The 13,010-nt window shown below is 39.0% G+C and overlaps 1 protein-coding gene across 1 annotated transcript in view; it reads left to right on the top strand.

The window, feature by feature from the left end:
- Positions 1 to 1,290: 1,290 nt before the first annotated feature.
- The window catches only part of HOMER1 (homer scaffold protein 1), a gene marked incomplete at both ends in the record, with an annotated part of 143,597 nt that continues 131,877 nt past the window's right edge, over positions 1,291 to 13,010 (top strand). Inside the window, one exon of the mRNA XM_080705961.1 lies at positions 1,291 to 1,295. Coding sequence (XP_080562087.1) covers positions 1,291 to 1,295 — 5 coding nt within the window. The remainder of the gene's footprint in view (positions 1,296 to 13,010) is intronic.

Raw genomic sequence — 13,010 nt, 5'->3', positions numbered from 1 at the left:
AGAGCAGGGGAGGGGCCGCGCCGCTTCCCCGCCCTCGCCGCCCGCCCCCCGCGCCCGCCCGCCGGCCCGCCGCGCTCGCCTCCGGCCCGCGGCGCTGACGGGGACGGGCGCTGAGCGCGGAGCGAGCGGAGGCCGAGGCGGCGGGCGCCAGGCCGGCGGGGCGCGAGTGCGAGGCGAGGCGGCGGCGGCGCGGGCGAGGCGAGCGGGGCGGGGGCCGGGAGCGGCGGCTCGCCCCAGCCCAGCCCGCGGCCGGCCCGCTCCCCGCGGCTCCCGCGCCCGAGCCCGCGGTCTCCAGCCTCCGCGCCGCCGCCGCCGCCCCGCGCGGGGGAGGGAGCCGGGCGGCCGCGCTCCGCACCCATTCATTCTCCGCGCCGGGAGCCCGCGACCCGCGCTGCTCGGCGGCCGCGGGCGGGAGCCGGAGCCGGAGCCGGAGCCGGAGCCGAGCCGAGCCCGCCGGCCCTTTGTGCTCGGCGGCGGGGGGCGGGAAGGGGCTGCGGGCGCTGGGAGCCGCCCCCTCCCCCTGCTCCCCGGCGAGCGCGGCGCCCCCAGCCTGCTGCCAGCCTGGAAATGGCTCCGTTTATTCTCCTCGGGAGAATGAATCGATCCTGCCCAGCCTCCTCGTCCTCCTCCCCACCTCCTCTCTGCTCCGAGTCTTAGGAGGGGAAACATTAAAGACAGATTCCAATGTGGAGTGCCGTGCACGTCGCAAGCTGCCGGGTTTGCACTTCGAGGAGATTTTCTATAGTTTTGTTTTTTTCCCTTCTAATGTGAGCGCAGGGAAGCAGTGGCATTACTGCTCTTAGGATTTTTATTTCAAGCGCACGTCGCCTTGGGTTGCACGCTCCACCCCCAGGGACCGGCGTGGTGGAGAAATTTGAACCCACAGCCTTAGCACCAAAAAGGCCGAGTTACCGGGCTCTCCCCGAGTGTCGAGGACGACATGAACGAGATGACCAGCGAACTCGTTTTTTATAGGACTCCGTGAAGCTGGTTTCTGCGTTTTCCTACATGTACACTAATTTTGTGGAATAGAGTTGGCCGCTGAGACATCACCGCGCAACATTTTAATTCTTAGTAAGCAAATGCCACCTTTGTTTGAACGTTTTGGTTTTGACGTGACAGGAATCATTTTACCTAAGAGGACTAATTGAATTATCAGCATCCTTGAAATACCTCCGGAAAAGGATCTCGGGGGGTGGAAAAGCAACTGCGAAATAGACGGAGAAATTCCTTTGGAGTTATTCCGTAGCATAAGAGCAGAAACTTCAGAGCAAGTTTTCATTGGGCAAAATGGGGTAAGAATTTTTGTGCTTATCACAGTGTATGTATGTGTGTTATTGAGCGGTGGTGGTAACTGTTTTGTTTGTTTTCAAATAAATCTGCCCCGTTGCCAACCTGGTCCTACTTTTAAGATATAGGTGTGCTAACCTTTTAACAAGTTATTTTTGTAAAGTGACACTAGAGGTCATAATTAAGGAACACGCTGTATATTGTCTGTAACTTTAGTTTAAGACCAGGCATTCTACCTAATACCACTTCATTGATCATACCGCTGTATCAGTATGTTACCCAAATCTTGTCATCTTTGCTTTTGCTGACCGTATCTTTTAAGGAGAGGTACTGCATTCGCTCAGTACTTTGAAATCAGTTGCACAAAGGAACGATTGTAACGCGGTGGTTAGACTACAGTCCTTGAAAGTGATCCAATGTAAATCGTTGCCCTCACGGTGCCCTCTGTTTTGCCCTTGAATACCCAAAGCTAAAATGTATGGAGTTGATTTACTGGGGCATTAAAACCGAGATCTGAGTCTCGCTGATGCGTTCTCCTCGGTGCCAGGACACTGGGTAGGAGATGAGAGGTGAGATAGAAAAGCTTTTGGTTGAAGGCACTTTTTCCACTTTCTGTTTTTTGCTTTTAAGCTGAGATCTTCCATTTGTGTTAACAATAAGTAACAGACCTACACTGTCTTTCATACCGCAAGCCATACAAGAGTGCATTTTTAAACTTTCACCTTGTAGCTTGGTAAATGCTAGTGACTTCCACTAATTCAAGCTGGAAACCCACGATAAATTATTGGTGTAATGACCTACTCATCTCTTTGAATTTGCCAATGCTTTCTGTTAAAATTACTTCCAGAATTTTCTTTTTTTTTTTTTTAGTCGAATAAACTACTAAAGTGTATTTGAGGGAAAGGGTTTGAAATGAGGGACTCAAATTCATTGTGATGGTTTAAGGTTGTACAAACATTTCTTTAAAGTTCTTGACTTGCACCTTTTTTTATTGGTAGTTAGAATCTGAAGTTTATTAACTCGACTTTGAATATTTAGAACATGTTGTTGGAGTCCTTCCTCAGGAATTAATGAGATTATAATTGTTTTTAGGACTCAATGACAAATGATATGTATGTATATATTTACATGTATATATACACATGTATGTATATTTCAAACTTGCAGATTTGGGGTACTGGTAAGAGTAATTTAAAGATCTAATTCTGGTTTAGTGCTATTAGTAGCTTATTGACCCTAGACAAATTACTTAACCTGTTTGGGCTATTTTCTTATCTGTAAAATGAAGGAAGTTATATAGAAGACTTTTAAAGATTTTTTTAGCCCTTAAAGATGAATTATTTTTCTCCTCTTTTCTTCCATTTTTTATGATCACTGGTTGGTTTCTTGAAGTGGATCTTTCAGATGGAGAGTTTTTTCCACCCTCTAATCTGTGTGACTAACTAAATTGGGAAATATTGGCATTTGAAAAGTGTTCTGGATGAGTTGAACCAATTTTAAATGAGAGAAAATACTGAAAAATGCTAATTTTCAAACCTTTGAAATATGGCTCCCCTTGAACATCTGCAGCTCCGCTGTTTGAAACGTGTTGGAGCCGCGGGCACACATACCCACACATTTTCAAGCGGCAGTTTCTCATGTTGAAGGCTGCATTCTCCAGACCATGGAGTGGTAGCACCATGGAAGAAAATCAGTTTTCTACAACCTTTAAATGCTAATAAGGCCCATCCTTTTACTAAGGGAAGTGTGAGATGAATGTAATATTAAGGAGATTAGTATTTAAATGTGAAAGTAAGCTTCCTACAAATAACACATATTTAGACAGTAGCATATTTAAGCTTTTTAAAAACTGATTTTTTTTGCCCTTTTGTTAATAAAATTTTAGAAGCAGACTTTAAAGGAAAAGGAACCAACATCTGTGGTGTTATTTTTCTGAAGTCTATTTTTAGAAATAATGTTCCTTTCTTATTTAAGAGTGACTTGTTTTATCTGAGTTGTTGAAAGAGGAAGGATAGGTGGAAACAGAAAAAAGCATTTGGAGAAGTTGCCACACTTTGTAGGTTTATATACCTAATACATTTTTATGAAATCAGCAAACTCACCTGGACCTACTTAAAACAAAAGCAAACAGAGTTTTAAATGACATTTAAAGTTTTACCCAGACAGTCGTAAATTACCTAACTCTGACGTATCTAAAATTTAATATTGGGGATGAAGAGTTTCACATATTACAAATACATTTTTTTTTATTAATGTTAGGTTTTAACAGGATTTATCTTTGCCTTAATTATGAATATAATTGCAAGTCTAAGGGCAAAGTCTAATAAGCTAAGTAATATTTTAAATAAAATGAGTGATTAATATAAGCAAAAAATTATGGTTCCTGTGATAGTTTATGAACTATGTAGAAAAGGAAAATAACAGCTGAAACTGACAGTTGGCAGAGTCTATCAAAGTATCTAGGATGTTGCGTAAACTGTTTTTAATTGCAGTGAAGACAGCTGAAGTATGTTTTTGTAAAATAGGTATATCAGACTCCCTAAAAATAAAGGCATTTATGTATATAAGGTGAAGTCCATGAAAAGCTTCAAAGTCTCAGTGAGGAGCTCTTGTTAGGTTTGACCCCCCCCCATCAGTAGTATCTCTTAATGAGAGCAGTGAGTGAGTCAGTAGCTATTTCAGAACAATTAGAGTAGGCAACAGAAATCAAGTAACTTCAGCCAGTTAATTCATGTTACCTTTTGTTTTTACTTAACTAGTATTGGCAACCTAGCCCCCTACCCCTTAAAAGCTAGTCATATATAAAATGGGGTTGTCCCTGCTAATGGAGTTTGAGATCTCCTCTGTCTTTGGGAACCTCAAGCCTTCTTGAAGTATGGGAGTGGATACTGCCCTGCAATCTCTACTGAGCCCATTTGCTCAAAGACTGGAAGCTGACACCTCTTTCTGCCTCAGGCTGCAAAGGATTCTTATCTCTTGGTTGTAGCAAAACTGCTGAAATCTTGACCCACCAGTGTACTGTAGCATGAGTGGGCTTTCTTGCAAAGGCAACCATCCTATCATTTCTAACAATAAATAGGTTATATATGCAAGTCTTTAATTCCTTATTTACTCATTTTACCCACTTTCAGCACCTATTTGGCTGCATGCACTGAGCTAGCTTAGTGCTGCCGAATAGAGCTAGCGAACTGTGCTCCTTCCCTCAAGGAGTTTATAGTATGGAAACTGGGAAGAGAGTCAAGTTTAAAATGAAAAAGCACAATATTGTGTTGAGGGAGCTATAATGTAGAGGCACAGCTTGTGTGTGTGGTGTTAGCTGCTGCAGACTTTGACAGAAAGGTGAGTACAGGTGGGCCACATACACAGACAAAAGGGCATTCCAGGAAGAGAGAACGGTGTGATTGACAGTACTAAGAAGAGGAATTGAAAAAAAGTTTGGCATGAACCTAGCTTCATTTGCTTGCCTTTTGTTGGTAGCAGCAAGAGATAGGTCTAGAGCTTTCTGACTGAATGAAACACCGGGTTGTGCTATAGGCTGGGGTATTTCAAGCTTCTTTAAGGTATGGCCTACTTATAACAGTGTTTTTATGTTGTGACCTAGTGGATTCATATGTAAATAATAAAAGCACAAAATAATATCCTTACTTTATGTGATATATTCTGGTAGTTTCTATTTTATCCCATTCCATTTCATTTTTAAGAAGAAATGATGGGGGGGGCACTGAATTGATTTAACATTCCTGTGGTATGAACTGGCAAAGTGAAAAACTGCTCTTAGTGGTGGGAACCCCAATACAAGGTTTAAAACAAAGAAGTAACATGAAGGATTAGAGAAGTGGTGGAGGCAAAGTTTAAGATTTGGTTTTGTATGTTGGGTCCTAAGGAAACATGAAGCCACAACAGTAAATTCTGTCTGGGTAGAAGATGTGGATAGTTGTGCAGGCCCTGGAAAATCCCAAAGTAGAGAGAAGAGGGATGAGAGGGGTACTGATTGAGAGATGTGTAGACGGCTGAGTGGGTCTTCTTCAGAATTAGGAAATATGTGAATACAGAGGTAAAAATGTTGGAAACAGCATGGCATCCTCCTAGCAGAGACACTCACTCTCAGATGGTTATAAAATAGTTAATTTTGAGAATTAAGAGATTAGTAGAAGTCTTTATACATAGTTTGTACTTTTAAGAGATTGAATGTTTCATATTAAAAGGTTAATAACATCTAAAAATATTAAAAGGTTAATAACATCCAAAAATGTCCGTTCTCTTGACTGCCATGTGGGTGGTTTTTTTTTTTTTTAGTCTTTTAGTTGAAGTATTTGAAGTATTGTTTTGTTATAAAGATTAACTCAACTAACTTAAAAGATAAGGAAAATAAGTCTCAAATATTTAATATTTTTGATATTTTTTCCAATATAGCTTATTTTTTCCAATATAACTTTTAAAAGACTTTTAAATAGCTTTAGCATATCATGTTAGTTAGGTTCTGTGTAGTTGAAATGTTTTTTTAGGGTGTTGCTTATATAATGCTTTATGGCCTTGTGGCTAATACAGTAGAAATTCTGGAGTTTATGAGATTCTTTGTGGAATAACCAAGATTTTCTCTATTTTAATAAAGATCAAAAAGACTTCTCTTTGGATTTTTAAAATACTGAGTAGTTTTGAGGCATTGTAAGTTCATTAAGTATCTCTTTTTGAGAGAACCTATGTGCAATAGAGTATTTATATAGATTTTAGCCCATCAATGAGAATTGAGATAAAATTTTACTGATTGTTACTACAAGAGTAGATAAAACTTTTTAAAAACTAATCATTAGCCAGGCATGGTGGTGCACGCCAGTAGTCTAACACTTGGGAGGCTGAGCCAGAAGGATTGCAGCTTCTAGGACAGCCTCAGCAAGTAGAAAAGCTCTCATCAACCTATCAAGACCTTATTTCAAAAATTTAAAAAAAGGGGGGATTGGGGATTGGCTTGGAGGTTCACTGTCTCTGGGTTCAATTGCCAGTACCACAAAAAAAAAAATCATTCAACAATATTCAACCTGAGAATAAAATAGTATATTTAGAATATTAATTTGGAGCAAAAAAAATTGTAAGTTTACAGAATACCCCTCCATATAGTATAACATCTGAACATCCATGATCACTCTGTTAAAGGAGATTTACCTGTGAACTCATGTTCTTAATTTTAGCATTAATATGCTTTCCTATTTAAGCCTTGAACACAACAGTCATTGCTATATTCCTTAGTAAAATGTCTGAGAAAGGCCAAGCATAATGGCACATTCTTATAATCCCAGTATTTAGGAGGCTGGGACAGGCGGATCATAGGTTCACTGCCTGTTTCAGCTACTTAGTGAGACCCTCCGCAAATGAGACCCTGTTTCAAAATAAAGAATAAAAATTTGGGCTGGTGGTGTACTTTGGACATAGAATGCCCCTGGGTTCAATACCCAGTACTGGAAACAAAAAAATATCTCAGAAAGGAAGCAAAATTGAAACATAAGAAGCAATACTGCTTGTTTTTAAAGCAATAATCTTGAAAGAAAAAGTATAGTAAATGACATTGAGATATATATCTTTTTAATGCTTTGTATTTTTCTTCTACTTGTATTCTATTTTCTATCTTATTTAAAGTTTCCAAAAATCTCTTCACTTCTCTGGTAAGTATAATTTAAAATTAATTTTATAGAGACATCTTTTTAGTGAACTTGTAAAGAAAATAAAAGTATTCTACCTCATGAGGGTTTTTTTTCCCCTCAGTAATGGATCAGTTATAGTTCTTATTTAACTAAATAATTTAAAATTAAACTAAAATTTTACATAGTTTAGAACTGAATTTCATTTATACCTGTCTTTTTTAAGACAGACAACAAAGACAAAAAAGAATATTTATAAAATTAAAAAAATCAGCAATCAATATTTTATCTTCAAAGTATAGTTTACCACTGTAGTTTTTCTAACTTTTGAAAAATTGCTTTAGTCTCTTAATACCTGATATTAACTATAAAAGTTCTTATTTTCACCTATAAAAAATGAAGAGTTTCCACATTATCTTTGAAAAAGGTTGGTACTAAGTCTTTAAGGAAGACTGATTATAAGAATTGAGGGCTTTATGTAAAATTGCCAAGCAAGAGTTATTTGGAAATTAAGAACAAACAAAAAACTATGTTGAGAGACTACAGATACCAAAGCAATTTTTCATGACTTTTATTTAAAGTTGGGTTTATCAGATGCCTATTTGCATATCTAGATCTGTATGTTCAATGCTTCACAGTCAAAAAGGCTGTAGATGAAAATGTCCATGACTTTTATCTTTCCATAGAAGAATTTATTCCTACTTCGCCACTGTCTTTAATTGGAGAGTCCTAATAGAAAAGTGCTTGAGAGGGCTGGAGGTGTAGTTCCAAAGAAAAGTACTTGCTTAGTTTGCTGAGGCCTTGTGTTTGATCCCCAGCAGCACACAAAACAATCAAACCAAACCAAACCCCAAATCTCTAGGGGTACTATACATTGTATTTCTGACAGATCAGTTCATAGCATAGCACACACATATGCAACATTAACTGAAAGGATTTTGGATGAATTTTAACTCATTTTAGTAATTGCTGATTCCTAGCAGTTGTGCAAAAAGTTGGATGTGCTAGATTCTTTCCTGCTATTTTTTCCTAGGTAAACTGTTGGATTCTTTCACTTTTAGGTTTTAGTATATCCCACTCTTAAGTAGGTATTATTGTCCTCTGGTTTTATTTAAGTATTTGTAAGAAGTCTGGAGGTTATTCTAAAGGCACTGTTATGTGATTTGGAATTTTCTGCCGTATCTATTTTCAGTTTCTCATTAGGTTCTTAATAACAGTCTATGGAATTTTTTTTTTTTTTTTTTTTTGGTGGTACTGGGGATGGAACCCAGGGACATTCTACCTCCGAGCTACACCCCCAAACCTATTTTTTATTCTTTATTGTGAAACAGGGTCTCATTGAGTTGCAAAGGGCCTCACTAAGTAGCTGGGGCTGTCTGCGAACTGTGATCATCCGTCTCAGCACCCCTAATGCTGGGATTACAAGCATGCGCCACCACGCCTGCCTCTTATTTTTTATCCTTTATTTTGAAATAGAGTCTCACTAAATTGTTGAAGGCCTTACTAAGTAGCTGAGGCTGGCCATGAACATACAGTCCTCTTGTCTCAACCTCCCAAGTACTGGGATTACAAGTGTGTGCCACTACATCCAGCTTGAAATTATTTTAAGTGGAATTGACTGTCAAAGATCTCTAAATATTTAGATTAGAAATTTCTATCAGTTAGTCTTCCTTCATGGAAAGTAAGTCTGTACATTCCTACAATTGTGTGGGACAATTATTTTGAATCTGCTATAACATTTAAATGTACTTATCCCATTTCCTTTTCTATGCTTCCTTTTTGTTTATTCTTTTGTAAATCAGTGCCTTTTTCTGTCTTTCTCTGTTGTTAGGAATCTCATATCTTGGCTTTTATTATTAAAATTTGTATGCTTTGACTTTGCTTAATCACCTTGAGCGGCTCCCAAGATCTTTACAGAATGAAGGTCCCACCTACTGTTATTAACTCATTATGGCCAGTGATCTGCGTACCTAACATGAGTGAGAAGATCCCCAAGTCACTGTTCATCTCATCTTCTTTGAAATTTTGTTCATTAAAAAAAAAAAGCTCTAAATCTTGCAGGCTGCCCTTTTCTTAGAGTCTATAGGATTTTAGTTGTATATTTTCATTTAATATTTTATTCATCTTATGAATATGCACGTTTTGCTAATTCCTATGCTGGTATGGGGAATAGTAAGACATTAATGATAATATTAATGCCTAATTTCATTTTGCAACATTTTAGTGTGTTTTGAATATTCAATATTTGATCTGTAGGTAGTTAAATGATATGCCATTCATAATAGGGAGCTAGTCTAAAGAATGTTCTCAAAGATATACAGTAGAAACCAGGAAGGACAATTATATATTCTTTATGACCTCAAGTATATAAATAGGTTCTGTATATGCATAAAAATATTTGAAAGAGATTAATTGCTAATATTTGAAGATTAACTGCTAACTTGTTTATTTCTAGGAGGAAAAATTGTGAAGCTTTGTTGAGTCTGCATATCCTTAGTTTCTCTAAAATGAATACACTTAAGTTTTAGAGCTTCTCTTGAGATTTAAGAGTAAAGATTTAAAAGATGTTAATGCCTATAGTAAAAATATTACCAGGATTAGTCACTGTTCCTACATAGAGATATATAAGTGTCTATCAGTTTTAGCTTCTTTATCTCAGTGTGTGTGTGTGTGTGTGTGTGTGTGTGTGTGGCTGTGGATTGAACCCAGGAGCATTCTACCTCAGAGCTACACCTCCAGCCCGATTTTTTATTCTTTATTTTGAAACAAGGTCTCATTAAGTTTTGGAGGGCCTCACTAAAGTAGCTGAGGCTGGCTGAGAACCTGTGATCCTTCTGTCTCAGCCTCCCAAATACTAGAATTACAAGTGTGGGACACCACACCTGGCCTTCCTCTCAAATTTTATTTAATTTTTTCCAAGGTTGGCTAAAGCAGTTACTATTTTTTCTAGTTATCAAGAATCAGTTATTGTTTTAAGTGTTATGGGTATATGTGTCGTCAGTTATCAGAGTATTAATACTAATGTATTTTTATGCAGAAAGATACTGCTCAAAGGGAAAATGACTTGTGGGAGGTTATGCAGCTTTGAAATGGCAGAGTATAACTGACCCTTCCAGCTCTTTGAGGCTCTTACCACTAGTTCAGGGGATCATAAATGGATATTCACATGCAGACAAATTCTTCTGGAGAGGAGCTTTGAGTACTTAGTAGTTCTTTAAATGAGCATTCACACACTGTGCAAGTTAAGTGTATTGGCAAGTCCTATAATTGTATGTCTCTTGTTTTCCTTCTAGACAATGAAAAACACAGCATTTTAGTTTTTGTGTAATTTAAGGTTCTGCTCAATGCATTATACTTTGAATACATTGACGTAATTATAAATGATTTTATATTACATGTTTGATCATACATGATTTGCTATTACATGTGTTTGGTATAAAGTTTTTAAATTAATCTCAAATTTTAAATTTTATCAGTCAAACCCTACTAACGGTCCTTGTAGTTACATGGGTAGATAAGCCTTTGGAATGCCTAAGTATGAAGGATCAATTTCAGATCATTAAAAGGAGGCTTGAGACAGTATCTGTTCTCAAGATTTTAGATTATCACAACTATAATATAAAAGACTGACCATGCAACTTAGAAGAAAGATGATTTGTTTTCTTACAGTTTTGGGTTAAATCCCTGTGAGGTCAGGGACCGCAGATCTCAGGGCATGGCAGCAGGAAACAGAGGGAAATCACATGGGCTGTGCTCCTCACATCATGGAGGCGGGAAGAAAGCATGATCAAGGGGAGGAGGAATCATGTATAATCTCTAAGGCTGTACCCCCGCCCCAGGGATCCACCTCCTCCCTACCAGCCTAGGTCACCACCAGATAAATACAGTGGACTTATCTACTGCTGGAATTACAACCTTTATGACTCAATTACTACTACATGACTCTGTCTACTCCAGACACCAATTAATGAGCTCTTCAAGGGGCCATTCTATATCTAACTATAACATTAAAACATATCTCTTGGGGGCTTTAAAGTAGACTCAGAAGTGGAAGGGCCAGGTGTAGCATACAATTTCTAAACCATCATGAAGTAGCTGTAAGTTACTTGATTTTCTCATTTGTAAAAGAACCTTGGACCATATTGATCCCAGATTTAAAATTGTTATTCTTTTGGAATTATTTCCTCCTGCGGTCCCAAACTCTAATGCTATCTTTGGCTTGGTAGAAAAATGTGTGACATAAGGTAGAAAACAGAAGGGGTTAGTGAGGAATGTGGGAAAGTGAAGAGAACATGTCCAGCTTAAAGGCATTGTTTTTAAAACCCTTTGGCCAGAGAAGCACATCCGAAGCCTGATCCCTTATTTACTTGGCAAACATATTTGGAGCTATGTGCTAGCAACTGTGATGCTCTAATCTAGGTCAGATACAGTAAGTTTGGAAATGCTTGAATTTTTGCGTAAAGAAGGAAGATCAGCATAGTATGACATTGGCAGAAATTAAAGTGGGCTTCCTTTACTGCCCCTCCCCCACCAGAGCTTTTGATTCTGTAGGACTAGGAGGATTAGGAACCCACAGATCTGTCCCAAATTGAGATTCTTGACAAATTTTTAACTGATGCTGCTGCTGCTGCTGGTCTAGGTGTTGGGGTAAGTCTTCAGCTCAGGAACTCAGGTTCTGCAGGGTCCTTGGCTAACATGATGGAAAAGAATCTCAGCACGCGCCAGTTAGAGACATGGACAGAGGTTTATTTGGGGAAAAGGGAAGGAAATACACATTCAGGAGAGAATGCGGGCCCCTCAAGATGAGGAAGGCCTTTTGGGGAGTTCAGGGTTCTCTTTTTATAGAGGACTTTCATGGGGGGTGGGCTAGAGAACATATACGAGCATGAGCCTGATGGTCTGGTCAGCCTTAGGGTGGATGATCTCCAGTTCATTGGGGTCCTCATTAGCTGATTGACAGCTAAGCTGGAATATCCTAAATTATAGGTTTCTCAGAAATATTGTAGTTAACTCCAGGATCTACAGGTTTCCCAGGAATTTTTTGGGAGAGTCAGGCCTAGGAAAGAGAACTGGTTTGTGGATTTGAGGCTGAAGCACTTCAGGTCCAGGTTCTTATATTAAAGTTATATTTTGCTTTTCCTTCCTGTCTGTCTCCTTTCCACCTACTTATTTCTTCTATCCTACATCATAGGAACTTTACTTTGGGAGGGACTGCATTTGATAAATGAAGCTTACAGATGTGAGAAGCTTTTGTTCAATTGGAAGTCCCACTGGTTCCAAAAATTCTTTCTCTTTCTCCCTCCCTCACCTTCCCTCCCTCTTCTTGCTTTCAAGTTACAAAAGCTGTATTTTTTTAACTGGTGGGGGGATTTTTGATACTCAAAGCTGGTATCTCTGAGCCTGGTTCATCTGCATCTCTTTAAATCTTGTTGCTTTTAGCAGTAATTACCAGTTATGGCCATTTCTTCTTTCCTTTCTTCCTTCCTTCCTTCCTCTTTCCCCAGGGCCTTAAGCATGCTGGGAAGGAAAGTGCTATAACACTGAGCTACATCCCCAGCTCTTTTGTTTTGTTTTGTTTTTGCGGGGGTAGGGGAGAAAAGCATAATTAAGTTTATCTTATGGTTTCTTAATTTTTTCATTTTTTTTCCCCCAGAGACAAGGACAGATTTATTTAGGAAAAGTGGGGGAATCACATTCAAGGGAGAACTCAAGCCATCTCAAGAGTGAGCCTTTTTTTTTTTTTTTGTGGTAGTTGGGGTGGAGCCCAGGGGCTTTTCTACCTTTGGGCTATACTCCCAGGCCTATTTTATACTTTATTTGGAAACAGGGTCTCACTAAGTTGCTGAGAGCCTCACTAAGTAGCTGAGGCTGGCTTCGAACTTGTGCAATCCTCCTGTCTCAGCATCCCAAGCTCTGGGATTACAAGTGTGCGCCACCACGCCTGGCAGAGAGCCTCTGTTTTTAAAAAGCGTCATAAAATTTACTTTTAATGTTTTAATGTTAATAAAGCATATCTTTTAGTCATGTCTGTTTAGTGGTACTATAGAATTCCTGTCTATTTTACTAGTAAATAATCCGTGTTACTAG

Source organism: Muscardinus avellanarius, assembly GCF_963383645.1.
Source record: "Muscardinus avellanarius genome assembly, chromosome: 1".
Classification (NCBI taxonomy): domain Eukaryota; kingdom Metazoa; phylum Chordata; class Mammalia; order Rodentia; family Gliridae; genus Muscardinus; species Muscardinus avellanarius.
The sequence above is the reverse complement of the archived record's forward strand: the minus strand, read 5'-3'. Positions and strand labels throughout refer to the sequence as shown.